Here is a 22,075-nt window from a genome sequence, read left to right on the forward strand (position 1 = left end):
GTCAGCTGACCCGTGACGACTATTAATGGGTCGCAAAATTTGGTTATTAGGAGAATTGCGTTTTAAGACGTTTGACGAATAATAGCCTATATTGCATATTGCTGTATATTGTCTGTCCACTTGCTACGGTTGCAGAAGGGAAAATACAGTATGTAGCCTATTAGACCAGTGATGCCCAAAGTACGGCCCGCGGGCCAGAACCGGCCCGCGACGTAGTTTTATCCGGCCCGCCGAAACGTCGGCACAAAAGTAGAAAATCAAATCCTCACCCCTTCAAAACTGTTAGGGCCTCCACTTTTTCTCTGAAGGATTGGTACCATGACCTTTAACGATTGTGCGTTTATGAGTTTATGAAATGGGAATCTACCGAGAAAAGTGAATGGATCTTTTTTGTGGAACATGATAATTAGCCAGCATATTTGTTTTGTAAAGAAAGTCTGGCTGTTTCAAAAACAAGAACATATACAGCGGCATTATAAAACAAATATGAAGGCCTTTTTGGTTTGAGCCGCGTATAAAAGATTGGTCAAACTACGCCTAGAGATTGGAGGGTCGATGGGAATATTAACCAAAAAGAGACAAGAAAATAAGTTGGTGGTATAGGTAGCTACAATGTCGCTCACATTTTAAGTAGAGAAATAATCCCATTTTTAGACGCGTAAAAAAATGATGACTTTAAATATCCCATTAATTAATACTAGATCCAATATTTTCAAATAGTTTTTGGAGAATTTGGATTTCATTATTTTACCTTTTATTGATGTGGCCCGCGACACGCGTGTCGAAAGTTAAAATGGCCCACAGGTCGAATTCGGTTGAGCATCACTGTATTAGACCATAGCCAGTGGCAGTCTGTCATGGAAAAATAAATGTATGAAGTCATTATGAACATTAGTCCGTCTATCTCTGTCAGTTTTTCCTATGTTCGTGTGTAAAAAAAAAGAGGTAATCGCGGAATAGAAGGAAATAAAACTTGGGTGAAACTGTGTATGGAAATTAATGGGAAAATAATGGTAATAATTGTTTCGATAACTTGAATACCGCATATGAAATATTATATGCAAGGTTAAGACATTCTTGTTTTGTTCCCAGACCATGGAGCCTATCATCTATAACTCTATAAATTTGATTGACCGAGCATTGTCTGGGAGAGATGCCATTCTTGTGAAGTTCAACAAGTGTGCAGAGAAAGATGGCCAGACTTATTTGTCAGAAGCAAAGAATGTGTTTGAGAAAATGCAGGTTGGACATTTGAAATACCTTGTTTACTTTCCGTATATGTGCATTGTTTATTGTGTTTATTTTTGTTGTTGATTAATATATGGATGTGTTTTTATACTTGGGAACTTTTACTTTACTTGGTTCGCCCATTTTCTAGTGTAATTGTTATGATTCTGAATGCAAACAAATGAATGCTTTCCCCCCAACAGAATCCAATGCTCCTAGATCCTAAAGCAGATCGGGAAGAAGTCCGGCAATATTTGAATGACCTCTTAGAGCAATTGGAATCTGTGCAACAAAAGTCTAAGGCATTAAAAGATCGTCAAAAGGAGTTGAAGGTTCGTCTGAAGTTCTTTAAATGAGTGCAAAGTAGGTCATTTGTAAAGTAGTTCATGATGGTCGTAACAAGAGATGCGTGGATATCAGATTTCTAGTGTGCACCCTCCCCTCAAGAACTAGGTCATGACACCATTGCACAATCAAATGCGTCTTTTGGGAATGGCAACATCCAATGTTCCTATTTTTTTGGTTTGTTTTGTCAATTTTGCTCTTCATTTTTTTAAATGTCCATCCCGCCTCTTCGCTTGCACGCAAAAACTTAACAATCGTCTGCTAAAACTTCATTGATCGTGATGGCCAACATTTTTTTTTTCTCTCCATTACTATATAATTTGTTTGTCCAGTAATTCGTTGTTCGTTTGCAGTCCATCGGTCTCTTCATTTATTTAATTAACCCACATAGCTAAAAAGATCATTTACGGTTTAGGTGGAGGTGATTAAACTGGACTATCTACATGAAGTCCAAACCGAACTTAAAATGAGAGATGTGATGTGGACATGTATCGATCAATGGGACAACATCGTACAAAGATGGACAGAGGTCAGAAAATTAAATATTTGTAGAAGATAAATACTCGTTTCGATGTTCACAAGTTTTGTTTTATTACAAAGATAGACCAACCTGTATGGTATGGCAGCAACCAGGGTTAGGCCTATAACTCGGATCTATAGTGATGACTTTCCGAAGCGCTAATCATACGACTATTAGTCAGCTATCCCAACCAGGCAGTTAATTAATTCTTCTCTAAATTTGAAAAACGATTATATTATTATTATTATTATAGCTTTTATAAAGTGCTACTTTCATGCTTATAGCATGCTTATATACGCTATGGTCCAATCCCATTTGTGGACCAGTGGGGAGAGGGGGCATCTGTAGATGGTTTTCCGTGCTGTCGTTAGGCGCTCAGTAAACACAACTCTGCTCGAGTCAAGTGTCGAACCTCGATTTTTTTAGCGCGCTAAGAGTCTGAGTCCTAAGATAGATCACATTGGAAAGATGTGCTAGAGAAGGTCAGGGCCGTCCATGAGCTGTAATGCCACTGGGATGGATGCATTAATACAAGAGAAACCAATAGTTGACATTTACTTAAGACTTGTCTGCTAATTTGTCTCTAATCTACATCTTAAGGTAAACGATATAACAATTCTTGTTTGTTAAATGCGTTATTTTAAATTTTCTTTAAGGTCAAGCCTCTTTTCCCACATTGTCTGCACTTTGAATATCTTCAGGTTCTCGAGTTTTTACCCGCTAGAAGCTGGGACGAGTGTTTAGTATTGGTCATTGTTCAAAAATAACTTTTGCATTTGAGCTAAAAAAAATTAGATCTACTTCTTAAAAGATTAACCGAAAAAAAAAAAAAAAAAAAAAAGTTTCGCAACGCAACATAAAGTTTTTGAGAGCCGTAGCGCTAAACTCGATGTAGATATATGATATATCGATCTATATCCTAATTGTGCCTATTTCAGGCTATGTAACATAGCCAAAGTATGTGTCATTGTCTGCAGCTGATACACTTTGACTTTGCTAATTTTTAGCGGCCCCCGAAAGGGGAAAAGACGCTATTAGTTTTGTGTGGAATGCCTGTCCGTCAGTCAAGTTTTTCACCTTTTTTCTTTTCTGAAAGCGAAAAATCTAATTTTTTAAAATCACTTATGCAACCAGTTATTTCATAAAAATGCACCACTTTTACAACTATTTACTATTTGGGGATTTGACTATTTAACATATTTTTAACACATTTCCAGAAACAGTGTTACATTTTTTGTCAATTTTTTTTACATTTGTATTGCTTAGTTAAGTAAGTGCTGTTATACTATTTACTACATTTTTTAAAGAGAAAAAATCTATTTAGTATGCATATAAGTTGGGCATAAATTAAAACAACAATTAATAAATAGTTTTTCATACTATCGCGTGAACTGCAGCGATGCATAACAGCCACTAGACACTCCAACTAAAGGATAATATTTTTTTTTAAGGAAATGTTTTGTTTTTTTTAAGAATAAGAGATTGACCATTTACAAAACAATTAGATCAATTATATATATATAACTATATATATATAGTTCGTCCATCGTGGTTCGATGATAACCACTTTTGTCTTCCAGGGGGCTGAGGGCTTTGCACTGGGGTTTTGTGCCTCCTCATGTGGCTTGTGAGACCTATGTGAGCCTGGAATGTTCGGCTGTACACTGGGCAGGTTATTCCAGCTGGAGCTAGTGTCATTGGCCTTGCTTTTCTTCTCTGGCGTTTTTCTTCTGCCAGCGTTGTTCTGTTTTCCTCAGCAACCTGTGCGTCAGTTTTCATAGCGCGACGCCTTGATGCTCTGTCATGTGCCTCCCATGTGGCTGGGTCTATGCTGAACGCCTTCAGAGAAGCTTTGAGCGTGTCCCTGTTCTTGGGAGCGCTTTCCTTCCCTTAATTGGCCATACAGTAGTCGTTTAGGAATGCGGCGGTCTTCCATTCTGCAGACGTGTCCTGACCATCCCAGCTGGGACTGCATCAGGATTGTGTGGATGCTTTGGTGAGCCGCTCTTCGAAGGACTTCAGTCAGTATCTGGTATCTTGTCTTTCCATTTGACATTCAGTATTTTTCGATAATGAAATCGACCTGCGCATTGCCAAGGCCAGACGGTCTAAAAATGTCTGGAACAGACGATGTATCACAACAAAGACAAGCTAGGGAGCTAGGGATCTATCATCCTCACTACATTGCTTTATGCCTCAGAAACGTGGACAGTGTACAGAAAACATGCTAATAAGAAACTGAACCACTTCTACATGACATGTCTAAGAAAAATACTGATATGTCTAAGAGCAATTAGATATTCATTATCAGTTCACAGCTAACTTCACATCCACTTTCACCTATCCATTGGTCTGCTGGGGCACCACACAAGATCTGTCAACCTTCTTTCTCCATTTTTCTCTGTCATTTGTCTTTGATAGAATTTCGTTCTGATGTTCTTTCTGAAAATATTGAAACCTGCCTTTTTACCTGCCTGGGTGGACCACTTCGGGTGTCGATTTTGTGTTTCCACACAAACTGTCTTACTCTTTGTAACCTTGTTTTAAAAAGTTGCCATGATAATGTTCTCTCATTCAGTATTTGATCATTTTAATAGATGTAGCTCTAGCGACTATAGCCGCGCTAGGTCTAGAACAAAAACAAAACCTTTACTTATGTGATACTCGATTTTATTTTTAATGTTGTAATAAATAATATTTGGCCTGCATCACAATCCGGCCGTATATTTATTCTTCCTTGAAGTCTAATCTATATATATCTAGATCTATATATAGAATCTGTCACAGATCGTAATATAAACAAGCATGGCGTCTGCTACACATGTTCAACATTTGTACAGTTCTAGCTACGTTATCATTGAATGTGAGTGGCGATAGCAATATTTATAAAAACAACACCGAAAGTCTTAGTCAAAAAATTACACCCTCACAAGACTAGATCGATCATTAGTATCATAATTATGAAAAGCCTAGATTTTAGTCTCTGCCTCTCTAGGTCTAGAGCTAGTAGGACTACTACCGTAACTACTAGATCTAGATTAGTACTAGCTAGTTACTACTAGCTAGATCTACAAAATAATCTACATCTAGATTCTATATATAGATCTAGATCTAACTAGACTCCTAGAGTCTAGAGGACTAGACTCTACTGTCTAAGTGACGTCTACTTCTACTCTCTAGACTAGAGTAGAGTAGTCTTAGGACTAGATCTAGGTCTAGAATAATCTAGATCTAGTCAATCTAGACCTAGAGGACTAGTCTAATGATCTAATCAGACTAATCTAAACACTAGTTTGTTATTTGTGTAATACAAATATTTTACATGGTGTCAGAATAAAACGTGAAAAGCTGTCCAGACAAAGGTTTTTATTAATCTAATAATGGCTTCTTTTTATTTTGAGCAACCAATCTTGAATTGGAATGCTAAAGATCTGTATCAAGAGTTTATAAGATTTCAACAGCAGGTGAGCTTTTGTTTCAAAGGACCGTTAGCTGGTGCCGATAGTAAACAAAAAGCCGGATGGCTGGGAATGTGGATAGGTCAACAAGGCCGTGAAGTTTACAAAACTCTAAATATTACTGATAGTGAAGAGGGAGATCCGCAATTGCTATTAAAGAAAATAGAAGACTACATAAGGCCAAGACAAAATAAAAGAGTGTCTAGATTTAGAGCACATCAGAGAAAGCAGGTAGAAGGAGAAAGTTTTGATAACTTCGTTAAAGACCTAAAGCTTCTCATTATGGACTGTGAGTATGACAATCCAGACGATATGCTCATTGATTTGATCATCAGTGGAGTCATACACGAAAAGGTACAGTTAAGACTACTTGATCAGGGACAGAAGTTGACCCTTAGCAAGGCTATTGAAATTGGACAACAATATGAGATGTCGCAAAGCCAAGTGAAAATGTTTAGGGGCCAAGAAGTTCTAGCAATCAAGAGACAGTCACACAATGTACTCAAGCAGAAGTCTAAAGAAAACTCAGCTAAATTATGTAGTAAATGCGGCAAGAACCATGAAAAGGGAAAATGTCCAGCAATAGGAACCACATGCAATTTCTGCAAAAAGAAAAACCACTGGTTTCAAATGTGCAGAAAAAGACGCAACGTCAATCTAGTAGAAGATGACAGTCACAGTGATGAAAATATTATACCTGTTAGCACTGCAAGTAGCCAGTATAGAAAGGGTAATATTGAGAACATCAATGTCGTCGAAGACAAGTGGACTGTAAAACTAGTCGTGCATGGCAAGACATTAATTTTTCGTATCGACACTGGTGCAAGATGTAACATTCTTGTCAAGTCAGAGTTTGAAAAGCTCAAAGACAAAGTAAAACTTGCTTATTCAGCAAAGTCGCTCAAGTCTTACTCTAATCATGTTATTAAGACTTTAGGAGCAGTAGTGCTACCTTTGAAAAATAATATCCAAGAGGTGAAAGCAAGGTTTGAGGTAGTAGACATTAGTCAAGAGAACATTTTGAGTGGTGACACAGCAGAATGTTTAGGACTACTACAACGGATAGACAGCATAGAATCCAAGGCAGAAGACGAGTTACAAAGAGAATTTCCTGAAATGCTGAAAACAACTGGAACACTGCCAGGAGAATACAAGATTCAGTTACAGGAAAATGCTAAAGGAGTTATCCATCCACCACGTCGCTTAGCAGCATCGCTACGCAATAAAGTTGAAGAAAAACTTAAAGAAATGCAAGCTGATGGATTTATTACTGCCGTACATGAACCTACTGAATGGGTTAGCTCCATGGTTGTTTCGTTCAGGAATGACAAAGTTAGAATATGTATTGATCCAAAAGATCTCAATAAAGCAATCAGAAGGGAACATCACCCGATGAAAACTATTGAAGATGTGATCACTAATATTCCAGATTCGAAGATATTCTCAGTTCTCGATGCCAAGTCAGGGTTTATGCAAATAAAGCTTGAAAGAAAATCTTCATTTCTCACAACTTTCAACACACCTCTGGGAAGATATAGATGGTTACGATTACCTTTTGGAATCAAATCAGCGCCAGAAATTTACCAAAGAATTATGGATGAAATGCTTCAAGGTATTGAAGGAGCATATGTCATCATAGACGACATTCTAGTAGCTGGTAGAGATGTTGAGCATCATGATCACATTTTGAAACAAGTCATGCAAAGAGCAACGAAGTACAATCTAAAGCTGAACTATGACAAGTGCAAGATAAGGCAAAACAGAGTACCTTATATGGGCCATATCTTGTCAGAGAAAGGTTTAGAACCAGATCCAGCAAAGATAAAGGCAATTATTGACATGCCAGCTCCTCAAGACAAAGATGGAATCAGAAGATTTCTAGGTTTAATTCAGTACCTAGCAAAATTTATTCCTTATCTAAGTCAAGCAGATGCTCCAATACGAAAGCTTCTAAAAGATGATATAGAATTTCAATGGAATCATGAACAAAACAAGAGTTTCAAAGAATTGAAACATCTTTGTACAAACCCTCCAGTTTTAGCATATTATGATGTCAACAAGAACGTAGAGATAGAATGTGATGCAAGTAAAGATGGACTGGGAGCAGTATTACTCCAGGAAGGTCGTATAATTGCATACGCATCAAGAGCTCTCACCGATACAGAAACAAGATATGCTCAAATTGAGAAGGAAATGCTCTCAATTGTGTATAGTACAAGCAAATTTCACTGCTACATATTTGGTAAAGAAGTAACAGTTTATAATGATCACAAACCTCTGGAGCAAATCTTCAAGAAACCTCTATTGTCAGCACCAATGAGAATACAGAAGATGCTAATAAGACTGCAGTGGTATGATCTGAAAGTCTGTTACAGAAAAGGCAAGGAAATGTTTATCTCCGATACACTTTCTCGTGCACATCTACCAAATACTGATACACGGACATGTGAATTTACAGATGATTCAGTGCATATGATCTCTGTAAGTGATTCGAAATACAGTGAAATTAAAGACTGTACAAGCAAGGAACTTTCAATGCTTCTGGAAGTAATTATGACTGGTTGGCCAGACACAAGAAGCGAGACTCCAATTGAAGTCAGGCCATATTGGGATTCAAGAGACCAGTTATCAACTTCGGATGGTATTATATACAAAGGTCTGAGAATAGTCATGCCACCAAGCTTACGTAAATACATGCTAAATCTGATTCACAAGTCTCACTTAGGAATAGTCAAGTGTAAGCAGCGAGCCAGAGAAGTCATGTATTGGCCAGGCATGAATGCAGACATTGAAATGACAGTTAGGGATTGTAGCAGGTGTGCTGAACATCAGAATCAAAATGTGTCAGAACCGCTAATGCCTACCAAGACACCAGACCTTCCATACAGCATGGTTGGGTGTGATCTGTTTAACTTTGAGGGTAAAAAGTATGTTCTTCTAGTTGACTACTTCTCAAAGTTTATTGATGTCAAAGAACTGTCACAGGAAACCACATCAGATATCATCGAAGCAATGAAGAGTATATTCGCATGCCATGGAATACCTAGAAGGTTAAGGTCAGATAGCGGGCCACAGTTCTCTTCAAGGGAATTCCTGAATTTCTGTAAATCATACGGAATAGAGCATGAAATGTCGAGTCCTCATTTTCAGAGTTCTAATGGTGAGGCTGAAAGAGCTATTCAAACAGTGAAGAAACTTTGGAAGAAAAGCGAAGACAAATTTCTGTCGCTATTAGACTACAGAACTACTCCACTGAGTAATATTAATTTGTCGCCAGCACAATTACTCATGGGACGCCGACCCAGAAATTTGTTACCTTCTAGCGAGGAAATACTCACACCTAAGACACCAGATCTCAAGGTGGTGAAGAAACACTTTGACTCCGAGAAACAGTCTCAGAAACATTATTATGATAAGAGGAAAGGAGTTAAGAGTCATAATCCACTACAAGACGGAACGGCAGTCAGAATGCAACTTAATTCTAAGTGGAAACCAGGAACAGTAGTTTCGAAGCATTCTAAGCCTAGATCATATAATGTCAAAAGTGGAAATAAGGTCTACAGAAGAAACAGAAAACACATCAGAAAGTCTTCTGAGAAAGCAAACAGATTTGACAACAATTATGACTTTCCAGATGACATCTCAGAACAACCAGAACCACTAGATCTAGAGAGTCCAAGATTACAAACTACACTAGATTTTGAGCCGCCACTACACACTGCTTCTTCTAACACCTCTAGACCAAATGAACCTTATGTAACACGCTCAGGCAGAATAGTTAACAAACCCAAGAGACTTGATTTGTGATGAACTGATTAGACTTTTTAGTTGACTAGTTTGTTAGTTATTCTGATAAATAGATTTTCTAAATTAAAGAAGAGAGATGTAACATAATAGTATTATATGTACATTTGCACACTAGCGCGTCAGTGCAACACCGCTTGTGTTTACGTAATAAACGGAGTTCCTAATATGTCTTCCCTCTTAAACACTAGTTTGTTATTTGTGTAATACAAATATTCTACAGATGTAGTCAGTCTAGTGACTCTAGTCTAGAGTCTAGATCTAGTCTCTAGTCTAGCCAGTCGATTGGCCAATTCCCTGCTTAGACCTAGGCTGGCTAGACCTAGAGATCTATTACACTATGACTATTATATTACCATTATTGTATTATACTAGAATCTAGTATTGCCTATTGGTAATTAGATCTACTATTTTAGTATTTATTAATTATTAGTCTAGATTATAGAAATACATTTCAATGAATTTCGTTGTTACTGACTCAACACTGATTGTAACATTTTGATGCAGTCAATCTAATGACTAATCATATGATCTATAATAACCTAGAATAGAACTTTAGATGTAGTACAACTAGTACTATATCTACTACAAGACAATCTAACTAATAAACTAGAGCCCTTTCATGGCTCCTGGCCTATCAAACTTATACAGTTTTATACAGCCCTATCATAACTCCAGGCACATCTAATACAGCCCTATCATGGCTCGAATTACGGCCAATCTAACTGTATTAGTGTTATTTAATTAATACAGCTCTATTTTCACTCCAGGCCTGTTTAACTAATACAGCACTTTTCATGGGCTTATTTATATAATAATTTGACTCCAGGCCTATCTACCTAATACAACACTATTTCAGCTACACGCCTACTCCAGGTTTATCTGCTGGTCATATTTAAATCTCAAATAAGTTAAATATGGGAGAGCAATGGAATGGAGTAGCACAGTTATTTCTCTCTCTCTCTCTCTCTCGCTCTCTCTCTCTCTCTCTCTCTCTCTCTCTCTCTCTCTCTCTCTCTCTATATATATATATATATATATATATATATATATATATATATATATATATATATCTTCCCTATAACATGCACATACGCCTACACAGTAAACTGACTTTTGACCAGACTTTAGAAAACATTTTAAGTTCATTGATAACATGTGGAGCAGCTGTTCATCTATTCAAAGTCATAAGGATAGATATTCACGAGTGGTAGATGCATTTTCTTTTTGGTTCTAATAAGAAGGTCACGGCAGTGTCTTTCATTTATCAGATGTCTTTGTAAAGATAATTCTGTTTAAACTGAAAATTAGGAAAGCTGTGCAAAAACAAAACCATTGTATTGTTAAATAAAAAGATTTACTGCTACATATAGGAAACCCTAGTATTGATCTAATAGGGTTTTCTATAAGCATGTTCATCTTATTGTGAAAAGGGTAATCTATAAAATGAATGTCTGCATATGACTGTTAAGAATCTAAGCACTTTACCGTTAGGTGCCCTGCCCCTATGTTTCCCTTGTTTATTTTAATAATAATAATTGTAAGCCCTTATATTTCTTACATTAATTTTTAGTGACATTATGTATGTATATATATATCTAGGTTTAGCACCAAGTGCTTGCATTTATTGAAATCATTATATTAGACATGCATATTGCAAGTATTGCTGTAGTTTATAAGATTTTAAACATAAAAAAATATATATTTGCAATAAAACAATATAACACTTTTAGAATTGTGTATGAATTATTTCTTTGGTTGTGTGTGCTACCAGGTTCCATTCATGAACTTGGAACCAGAGGAGGTGACCTCCACCACTATGAAGTACCTGAAGACGGTTCAGATGCTAGAGAAAGGTCTACCACCCAATGATGTGGTCAGCATGTTGAAGAAGAAAGTTGAAGTTATGAAACAGAGAGTAGGTGTTTGTTTTCTGTTTATTAGAGGCGTAATTCCTCAATTAGGTTTGCTTCATTTAGATTTTTTAATTAACACATAAAATATTTTTGTCATGATACATTTAGATGTGAAGTTTTTAGCTATGTCACACTAGGTTTCGGGTATACTTTTGGATGTTTCCTTTGTTGTTACCACAATATAAATTGTTTTAGAGTGTGTCTCAGTAGCATTTCAGTAGGAAGTAAGGTTATTTGTTGACAGCTTGAGATTTTCAATGGTTTCATTGTCATGGCATGTTATTGGGTTTGGTAGGCCTTGGTGGCACCCATCTCTTCTCCCAAAACCAATTATTTTTTGAGGCTTTCTCCAGACAATGGAAAGTATTACATGACTAATCCACTCATCCCTTGTTTAAGGTTGATGCTGGTTTTGATCTCCCCTTGGTATTTGATTTTCCTTTAGCCTGCCATATCTGGGGGGCATTCTTCTACTAGAAAAAAATTTCAGTAATGCCATATGAAGTTCGTAAATAGTTCAGAATACTTACACAATTCGGGAAAAGAGAGGTGCAGGAGGAAGCATCTTAATATCTATTGCAGACATAATTAAATAATTACATTCTACCCATACCCATGTGTCAATCTAGTCATGTAGACCAATACCCATGTGTCAATCTAGTCATGTAGACCAATACCCATGTGTCAATCTAGTCATGTAGACCAATACCCATGTGTCAATCTAGTCATGTAGACCAATACCCATGTGTCAATCTAGTCATGTAGACCAATACCCATGTGTCAATCTAGTCATGTAGACCAATACCCATGTGTCAATCTAGTCATGTAGACCTACATTTAGGAAGTTGTAGGACACATTCAAGCAGTCTTATAAATTTCACACATATTTGAGTTATTTAATTGGTCTATTAAAATTAAACATTGAAAATATAAAGTAAACAGTTGACTAAATGTGAATAGTTTAATATTAAGAAAGGGCGGAAGTTGATAGAACATATAGAATCAGAGAGTGATTGCAGGCTAGTGTAAGGTACAAAACAATAAAGTTCAATGAAATTTAAATGCAAATTTCTTTTTGATAAGACTTCCAAAATTTGAACAGCGCAATTAAAATTTAAAGTTTTTTTTTCTTCTCATTACAAAAGTGGTGTGTTAACTAGACTGTTGGTAAATTGTACAATTCTTGAATTCATTTTATTCTTACTCTTGACAAATGGTCGAACAAAAACTTTTGTTATTGCATGTACTCACAGCATCAGGTAGTAACTGACATGAGAAACCCACATCTTAAAAAACTTTTGTTATTGCATGTACTCACAGCTTCAGGTAATAACTGACATGAGAAACCCACATCTTAAAAAAGTTTTTGTTATTGCATGTACTCACAGCTTCAGGTAATAACTGACATGAGAAACCCACATCTTAAAAAAGGCACTGGGACTTGATCCAGGAAGCATTGAATTTATCAAAGATGAGCCTCTAACACTTGGCCTGTTGATTGAGATTGATGCATTTGACAAGTCTGAAGAAATGATGGAGATAGCTGGCATGGCGTCCTCACAGGCAGCTCTGGAAGCCATTCTTAAAAAAGTAATTTAACACTAGTATTATAGATCTACCATTTTTGGTCATTTTTATTTAGACAATTCATTATTAAGATGAAAATTATCTTAGATTTTTAAGTGTTTTACATTTAGTCCAAATTCTAATCATGATTGTTGACTACTTCATAATTCTTATAGTAGGCTAATGAATGCATCATGATACTATTTTTAAAGCACCTTTGACAACCTTATTTTAACCACCCTTATTGACTTTTTTAAAAACCAACTTTGGTGACTTCATATACACCTTTTGGAGACCTTACTTTAGCAAGCACACTCTATGTTAAAGTTAGTGACTATGGTATTGATTAGTGTCACATTATTGTTTTATAGCTATCGTGACATGCACTAGTCAGGAATCACGTAATACAATGATTTATAGTGTTTATTATTTTTCACGTGGGAAACAAGGGTCCACAGTTGAATGGTGGGTAATAAGTCTCGTTCTGAGAGTTGACCACATGGTCAGAAATCAGTAGACGCCATGGACATAGTAGAAGATAGATGTTATAAGTATTTGAGGAATTCTCTTGGACTACATTATCAGTTTATGTGAAATATTACATGTGATTTCTTGATGGCTGAAATTTCCAGTATATTATGAACTGTTGTTTTATTTTAATAAATGTATATCTGTTAAGTCGACTTGAATCAGTGAATTTTAATACATGTTGTGTTGTGCTAATTTAAGTAGACATACCCGACGACATGTAGAATAATACATTGAAAAAGATAAATTTACAATAAGTAATTCATTGTTTTGGTAAATTCCACTTAAAACAATAGGGAACTTATGTCTCAATATCTTGTTCAGGTGGTGGATGCCTGGAAGCATGTGGAGTTCCCTGTACTGCCTTACAAAGATCAGAAAGATGTCTATATAATTGGGAGCACAGATGAGATTCAACAACTGTTAGATGATAGTAACATTAACATCCAGACCATTCAGTCATCAAGACATGTAGGTCCCATTAAAACCAAAGTGGAAGAATGGGCAGCTAGTCTCAGTTTATTTAATAAGACTTTGGTAAGTAGTTAGAAGTTTAGAAAGTCTTACAGTTTGTTGTTTCTCCCAAGGGTTCCTCCATCAAATGTTAAATATATATTTTATTAAGTTTCCTGACCATGTTTGTTGCCTCTGTATATTTTTGGTTTTCCAGTTGATATTCAGAGGCCATGGTGACTGATTGGTAAAACACTTGGCTTCTAAATCAAGAGGTCTCTGGTTCATATCTTGGTGAAGACTGAGACTTTGAATTTGATTTGTGTATGAAGCTCCAGAGTCCACCCAACTCTAACTCATTCGTTGAGAAATGTAAAGACAGCTGTTTGTTGTGCTGGTGACATGACACCCTCATTAAGTACTGAACAGAGAAACTGATGAACTTTATATCATCTGCTCTATAGATTGCAAGATCTGAAAGATCAATGTGTACACTTCCGTTAATCTAACTCAATGTTTTCCAAACATTTTCATAAATGGACACTTTTACATTCTGAGTATTTAGAGGAACACTTTGCTTATTTTTTAAGAGAGCTTAGAGTTAGGCCTACTAGTTAATTATTCCAGTAGTTCATGGACCACCTATTCAGACCTCGTGGAACACAGTTGGGAAACACTGATATAACTCATCAATCCCGTCCTTTTTTTTTTGAATTGCTTTCCAACTATGTTATTGTTATTTTTATACCTTCTTACATACAATTTATATCCTGTTTATTTTCTTTAAAATATTAAGGTCCTATTTTTTTTCAATTGCTTTTCGTCTATTTCAACACCTCTTATCTCCGTTAGAGAGGCGTGTGCTGACGTGTGGGTAGCCCAGCACTTGCAAATTTACCGCCCAGGCTTTCCCCCAGCTATGGAGAGGTCACTCCATCTCTGACAGTAATGTCTTAATGTCTTTGAAAAAAGTCAAGGATTGGCCTCTTTAGTCACACAAGAAGATGCGAATGGAAAAGATCGTTTCTCAAGACGTAAAATGCCACAGACCTCCATTACAGTTTAAATCCATTTAAACTGTCTTTTATTCTATCAAACTTTTTGCTACCCCATTTTATCCTAATTCATTATACTACTATCCTAGATCCTTGTTCCATGGATTGCAGTTTCTTTCCCCTGTCTTTAATTGTGCCATCTCATTATGAAATAGATTTATTTTCCAGGAATCATGGATCAACTGTCAGAGGACATGGCTATATTTAGAATCAATTTTTAGTGCCCCTGATATTCAGAGGCAGCTTCCAGTGGAGGCCAAACTGTTTGTTGAAGTTGACAGATCTTACAAGGAAATTATGAGGAGAGTAAAGAAAACTCCTCTAGCTATACGTAATGGAACACAGCCAGGTTTGTTTTCAGTTCAATTTTTACTTCTTAGCCCTACATAATAAATATTTATTTCATTGATATAATCAAAGCTATGGTAATATTTACAATGTATATATATATTACTGATTATGATTATGGCTCTTAATCTTCAAGTTCATTAGTGTAGTGCAACCATTTAAATTGTAGAGCAAGTATCAAAATGTAGGAACAGGGTTTGAGAAATGTTTGTTTGTCTGTTGTCTGATTCATTGAAGGTGTCAAAATGTCATTACATTTTTTATTTTTTTTTCTATTTCAGTAACTTTAGGAAGTATTTGAACAAAACATAAACAAATATTGAAATGAAACATTTCTACATTAAAAGTAATGAAATCTTTACAGGTCTCTGGGAAACATTTGAATATAACAATGAATTATTGGATACAATTCTGAAATGTCTTGAAGCCTACCTGGAAACAAAGCGTGTTACATTTCCAAGGCAAGATTTAAGCTTAGCTATAGACAGAAATTATTGTTAAGCTTTAGGTTAGATTAGATGCACTAATAGAATCAATGACTTGGTTAATGCTCTAATTAACATAACCTAACACTACATGAATGATTAAGTTAACACATAGGTACAAACTGTACACTAAAATCTTTATTTAAAGAAATGTCTCTTCTTTATGTCAAGAAATTTTCTTCAAAAAAACAATTACTTAGCTTAAGATTTATTTTAGAGTATTCACAAGCAATTTAAATTTTAAATCTTTTTTCCCAAATAGAATGCTTCCTTTGTTTTATAATTTAAATAATTTTTTGGTCCAATTTTCTCATTTAAACAAAATTTAGAAAATGCAGAATATTAAAAAAACAACACCTTTGGGAGCTTTGAGTTACCTATAGATGTAATAGCTAAGAAAGTGAGCTAGTGTTTTTTTTAGAAGAGATTAGATTGTATTTTTGTCCATATAATATTTGTAGACGGCATAAATTTCTGTCTCTTCTAAGGTTCTACTTTCTCTCCAATGATGAACTACTTGAGATACTTGCACAGACTCGAAACCCATTGGCTGTGCTACCACATTTACGTAAATGTTTTGATGCTATACACAGACTAGAGTTTGCTGTGGTTGAGGGACTTCCACCTGGTATATTTATAGTAGCTTAATAGTGTCTTCATATTTTCCAACTTGAAAAAGCTTGAAAAAAATACAAGTAAGTTATTAAATTTATTTTTTAATTGCAGAGGAGGAGATTCAATTTACAAATGACATATTAAGCATGATATCACCAGAAGGAGAGAAAATTGGATTGGGCAAAGTAAGTAGCTTCTTTTTTTTTTTTGTTTAGGATTTTATGGCTTAGGAATTACACATACTTTTTATTAAAATATAGATCTGTTACAGAAACTGATTAGCTTTATATTTAATAATGTAGCCAAAGACAGGTGCAGAAGACAAAAAGAAAACTTAAATAAACCCAGGCTTTGTCTGCATTAGATTTGGCAAAATATGCAGGTCAATATTGGGTTTGCAAAGTCATGAGAACCACTGTGTTCACCCTGAATCTTCAGAATCAAAGACATTGCCATTAAATACATTTTATTATGGACTCTGTAAAGAACTACTTAACAAAAAATTGAGAGTTATGATTTGTCATTGTAAAATGTAATGTGATTGTGACCTTAAACATTATATTTTCTTTCAACTAAATGCAACTATAAGCCTACTAATATTGGTATTAGGGACAATAACAATGAGAATAAATTGAGGTTGTGGCTTCAAAATCAAACTTTGTCAATGACTCAACAAAGCAGAGTCTAACGAAAAGAAGAAATGTTTACCCCAAATTATGGAAATAGTCTACATTATGGAACAAATCTTTTTGCCAGCATACGACGATTGTGCAAAAAGTCAATCAAAGACTATGAGACAATGTCATTTCTTTCTTGGATTATGTCTAATGCTTCACAAGTAAGTAAATAACTTTTGTATGTCATTTTATTTGGTGTTAGCTTGAGAAAAGTATTAGAATTTCTCCATTCAATTAGTTTGAATGCAGAAATGATGGGTACTATTACTATTCTTTTGGAAACATTTTTTTTTATTATGTCTATATAATAGAATGCCCTTTTTTTAATCTATGCTATAAAATAAGATATTTTTTAGGTTTCATAGCTTTGTCTAGTTTATCAAGAGAAGTTCAACATTTTTTAACTTGACAGTTAGTTACACTACTATTAAAGACACCTTTGTTCTGTCTCTGCCATGCTGCAGGAATTTAAGTTTAGGCTTTAACTAATAATCTTCATTTTGGAAAAATGTCTGATACATTTAAAACAAATCAAAAGCAGTTGGACAAAATTGGTGTGATGTTTGGCTGAGAGGCCAAAACCACTGAGCTATGGCTTGGCCACCAATCAATGGGGACTCAAGTTTGAATCTGGACTTAAGCAGAGCTATGTTTGCTGAGTGCATAAAAGCAGGAGGGAAACTTGTTTCTATGCCCCCCCCCCCCTCTCCACTGGTCCACAAAAGAGATTGGACCATAGTACATTGAGCATGCAATAAACATGAAAGCAATAACAAAAAGTATTGATTCTCAGAAAAATCTTTGACGTAAAGGACAAATTATAAACTAGGAGGGCTAATTATAAATTAATAGGACACTAGATGTTGGCACATTAAATAATAGAGTACAAAGACACATAATTAACTATTTGGACAAATAATCGACTGTTAGAACAAATTTAATTTGTGAAATTATAAACAAGTAGAAGAATATAGGTACTAGCAATTCAAATTATAGAAAAGCAGAATAAATGTTTCATTATTTGGACAAGCTATTAGGTGACTGGGCTAAGTTATAAGTTATTAGGACAAGCTATTAGGTGACTGGGCTAAGTTATAAGTTATTAGGACAAGCTATTAGATGACTGGGCTAAGTTATAAGTTATTAGGACGAGCTATTAGGTGACTGTGCTAAGTTATAAGTTATTAGGACAAGCTATTAGGGGACTGGGCTAAGTTATAAGACTGTCAAGAAAAGAACAAACAAAGACAAGTAAGATAATTAATCTCATATTGACCTCAGACTTTTGTATATAACAGAGCTAACCCATTTTAGTATTGCTCTTAATTGAATATCAAATTTGTATTTAGGTTGTTCTAACTATATGTCAAATGATGTGGACCCGTGATGTCACAGCTATTCTTAGAGACTCTCGAACAGTTATCAGGGGAATGAGGGACTTTGAACAAAGAAGCTTTACAGTAAAAAATTGTTATTTGATTTTATATTTCACAAAACTTATCTTTTCTACCATTATGTATCAGCACTTAAAATGTATCAGTAATTTCAAAGTGACTTTCTATCAATCTATCAACAGGAGTTAAATCTTCTAGCTGGGGCAGTGAGAGGAGAACTTCCTAAACTGGCTCGAGCTACACTCTGCGCTCTTATTACAATCAATGTTCATGCACGGGACATAATTTCAGACATGGTGAATAAACAGGTCAGACATTTTAGACAGTAAACTTTTTAATCTTCCTAATATAATTAAATTCCATTTGATGGCTTAATCACATTGTTTGACATCATTCATAAATGCATATTGCTTCATTCAACAAAGACCAAGAACTATTCTTAAAAGATGACTGGTGAAATGTGCATTAATGCGCTGCTTCACATGCAGCCCTGAGATGACCAAAAGCTTTAAAATCTTGTTAAAAATAGTATGCCTGTGAATAAATCAAAGCTTTACAAATTTAATCAGTCAAATGGAATTTTGAAATGGTAATCCATTGTAAAAATGACAAAATCATGAATGTCCCAAATGTGGTTAATTATAATAATAATAATAATAATCTTTATTATCCGTATGGAAATTTGTCTTACAATTTGTGCATTACACCAAACAAAAAACATTATAACTATAAGAAACCAAAATGTACATTCACACCAGACTCACTCATAATTTACATGTGACAAAGTTTATACCAGATTGTTCTTATTTAATGATTTGATTGCCAGCACTCAAGACTTAATAGTAAAAAAAAACAACATCATTTAAATAAATACAAAATCTTCTTTTTAAAAAGAAAGAAAAGAAAAATCACAAGTTACAGTTTCATTCTTTCTCTTTTACAAACTGTGTTTTGGGGGAAAAAAATTGTTTTTAAAAAGAAAGAATAGTTTTGGTTATGTTGTAACTATAGGACTCATTTTAGTCATTTTAGGTCCATGTCATTATCATCTGAATGTAAATAAAAACTCTTTCTGGGTTCATTATAATGCTAGGAACAAAAAACAAAAATATTTTTCTCTCTGTATGTGAATAGAAACATTGCTTGTGCATTGGAAACATTTACAACCTACAGGAGATATATCTTATAAATATGTCTAGTTGTAAGTTGTAGCTGCTGGCAGCTTTAAATCTCTTTAGCCAAGTTTTTTTGGTGTGGCATTTCTTTTGATCTATTAAGTCTTTGCGAATTCAGTCTTTGTCTTATTCCATTTCAATCTCCTTGGGATTCTTTCATTTGTTTGTTAAATGAGGAAACTACAAAACTTGTGTTAACAGGTTTCAGAACTTTTAAGTTTTGACTGGCAAAAACAACTCAGATATTATTGGAATATGGAAGTGGACAACTGTGTTGTCTGCATGTCAATAGCTGTCTACACCTATGGCAATGAGTACCTTGGAGCCTGTCCTAGATTAGTGATTACACCATCCATCCCAGTGGCGCTACAGCCCATGGAGGGCTCTGGCCTGCTTTAACACATCCTTCCATTCAGATCTCTCCTGGGCCTTTCGTCTCCACGCCCTAACCCCAAGCTGCTTCAGATCTGCTTCCACGTCATCTATCCATCGCATTCGGGGTCTGCCTTTGGGTCGCCTGCCTTTTGGTTTTTGCCTGTATACAATTTTCGCCCCTCTGTTGTCTGACATTCTTTCAAGGTGACCTGCCCAACGTAGTCTGTTCTTTTTTATTTCATTCACTATTGGTGGGTCTTCATATAATTGATATAACTCATGGTTAGTGCGTGTCCTCCACCCTGTTTCATCCTGTATGGCACCATAGATTTTCCAGTGATTACACCTCTGACTGTAAGTTTATTGATATGGCTTTATTCGGGAAGTGGGGCTATCTACGAAGATCTGATTTATGAACATGCACTGTTTACATTAGATTTTTACCAAATATTTAAATTTTTACTACCTTTACTATTTTAACTGTGAATAGACCTTGATTTTAATGATATGACTGTATAGAATCTGGCCCTTGTTGTTTAGAGAGAGAGTAGTCCTTAAGGGACTGCAGGCACGACATGGCCTAAATTGTGCCGATGTGCCTCAAATCAAAAATCAAATCAAATCGTTGGACTATTTATATTTTTCCAAGTGACAGGCATATTTGTTTGATCAATTGATAGGATAAAACATTTGAATTAATGTCAGGATAAAACATTTGACTAATATGACATGACCTGACTAATTTTCAGAACATGCCTAGCTGACTATTTGAGGATTCAAGTGGATATTTCTATTGAATTAAAAAAATAAAATATTTGAATAACTAAGTTGACATATCCATTTCATCAATGATTATTAACTGGGCAAACACGTTTAACAAATTTACTGAACACAACAGAATTAATTGCTAATAAATTCTTTAGTTTTAATTAAACTTAATAGCAATGCTTTTAGTTTTAAAAAATACAGCTACCACTTTTGTGTAGATCCCTACTTTTTAATTGTAACTTCTCAGTACTAGCCTGAAGATTTTATGATTAACATATTAGTACCTTATTCGTTAGTAATCTAGTAGAATGGGAGCTCAAAGTCTGTAAGTGATGCCAGATGTTACTTTTTGACAAATAGTTATAAGCACAATCAAAGCACAATCATAGAGACATTGACAAAATTCTTTCTTCCTCCTAGAAGGATAAGTTTCATCTTTCTGGTTTATGCATTAAAACGCAACCATCTTTATCTTTAGTTTTCTATACATGCCACATTGCTCATTCATAGGACAGATGCTATCTCTGCCTTATGGGAGCCCTACAACTTGATCTAGGTGGAGCACCTGCAGGTCCAGCTGGTACTGGAAAGACTGAAACAACTAAAGATTTGGCTAAAGCTTTGGCTATATGGTGTGTAGTGTTTAATTGTTCAGACAGCTTGGATTATAAGGTGATTAGGACCTTAAATATAATTATGTTTCTTTTATAAAGACTTTATTTGAATTAGTGAAAATTGAATATTTAGTTCAAATTGTTCATTGACTTAAAAGAGACACCATGGCTGAGGGGCAGACAAACCATAGCTAAATGGTATAGAGAGGCTTACTTTCATTGAAAAACACCATGGCTAATGGCTTACATATAGACATGTTGTGACTGATGAGACTGGGTGACATAAACACTACAGAACTGAATGACATAAGACTCCACAAGGCTCAGTGACTTAGATAATTATATTAACACAATATATTTTAAGATTCTATACCAGAAATAAATTACTCCTCTCTTGATTTATATATTTTTTTTTTGTGTGTGTGTTTTTATTGGCGATGCTCTAGTGTTCTAAACTTCATGTAATCCATAATATGCTATTGGAAGGGAAGGCTGCTTCCATTTTCATTAGACTAGGCTCACAAGTCTGATAAAACTAAAACTCACCCCAAAAAGATGCAAGTCTACAATACATGCGTTCTGAGTACAAAACATGGTCAATGTATGTGAAACAAGCCTCCACCTCTGCCAAGTGGATGTGATCAAAAGGAAAAAAAAACAACCTTTGTGGTGATCAATATTTTTAAATAGAAAATAGTTGCTTTACTATCTTGATGATAAATGTGTGATCATCATTTACAAATGAAGCTTTC

The 22,075-nt window shown here is 35.1% G+C and overlaps 1 protein-coding gene and 1 pseudogene across 1 annotated transcript; both read left to right on the plus strand.

Annotated features, from left to right (window-relative positions):
• The first annotated feature begins 1,510 nt into the window (after positions 1-1,510).
• On the plus strand, positions 1,511-12,757 carry LOC129926762 (dynein axonemal heavy chain 6-like). Its single transcript, XM_056032625.1, has 4 exons — positions 1,511-1,559; positions 1,988-2,101; positions 11,129-11,272; positions 12,591-12,757. The coding sequence occupies exons 2-4, from the start codon at positions 2,039-2,041 to the stop codon at positions 12,666-12,668; spliced, it is 285 nt and encodes a 94-aa protein (XP_055888600.1). The 5' UTR covers positions 1,511-1,559; positions 1,988-2,038; the 3' UTR covers positions 12,669-12,757.
• The window catches only part of LOC129926892 (dynein axonemal heavy chain 6-like), a 59,401-nt pseudogene continuing 50,009 nt past the window's right edge, over positions 12,684-22,075 (plus strand).

The sequence above is a fragment of the Biomphalaria glabrata genome, chromosome 6 (genome assembly GCF_947242115.1).
Source record: "Biomphalaria glabrata chromosome 6, xgBioGlab47.1, whole genome shotgun sequence".
Classification (NCBI taxonomy): Eukaryota; Metazoa; Mollusca; class Gastropoda; family Planorbidae; genus Biomphalaria; species Biomphalaria glabrata.

Excerpts from the sequence above, each read along its gene's own strand:
- LOC129926762 (XM_056032625.1), top strand. The coding sequence starts at position 2,039 with ATGAGAGATGTGATGTGGACATGTATCGATCAATGGGACAACATCGTA. Across the intron at positions 2,102-11,128 it reads TCGTACAAAGATGGACAGAG|GTTCCATTCATGAACTTGGA; the intron begins GTCAGAAAATTA and ends GTGTGCTACCAG. Across the intron at positions 11,273-12,590 it reads TTGAAGTTATGAAACAGAGA|CTTCAGGTAATAACTGACAT; the intron begins GTAGGTGTTTGT and ends ATGTACTCACAG.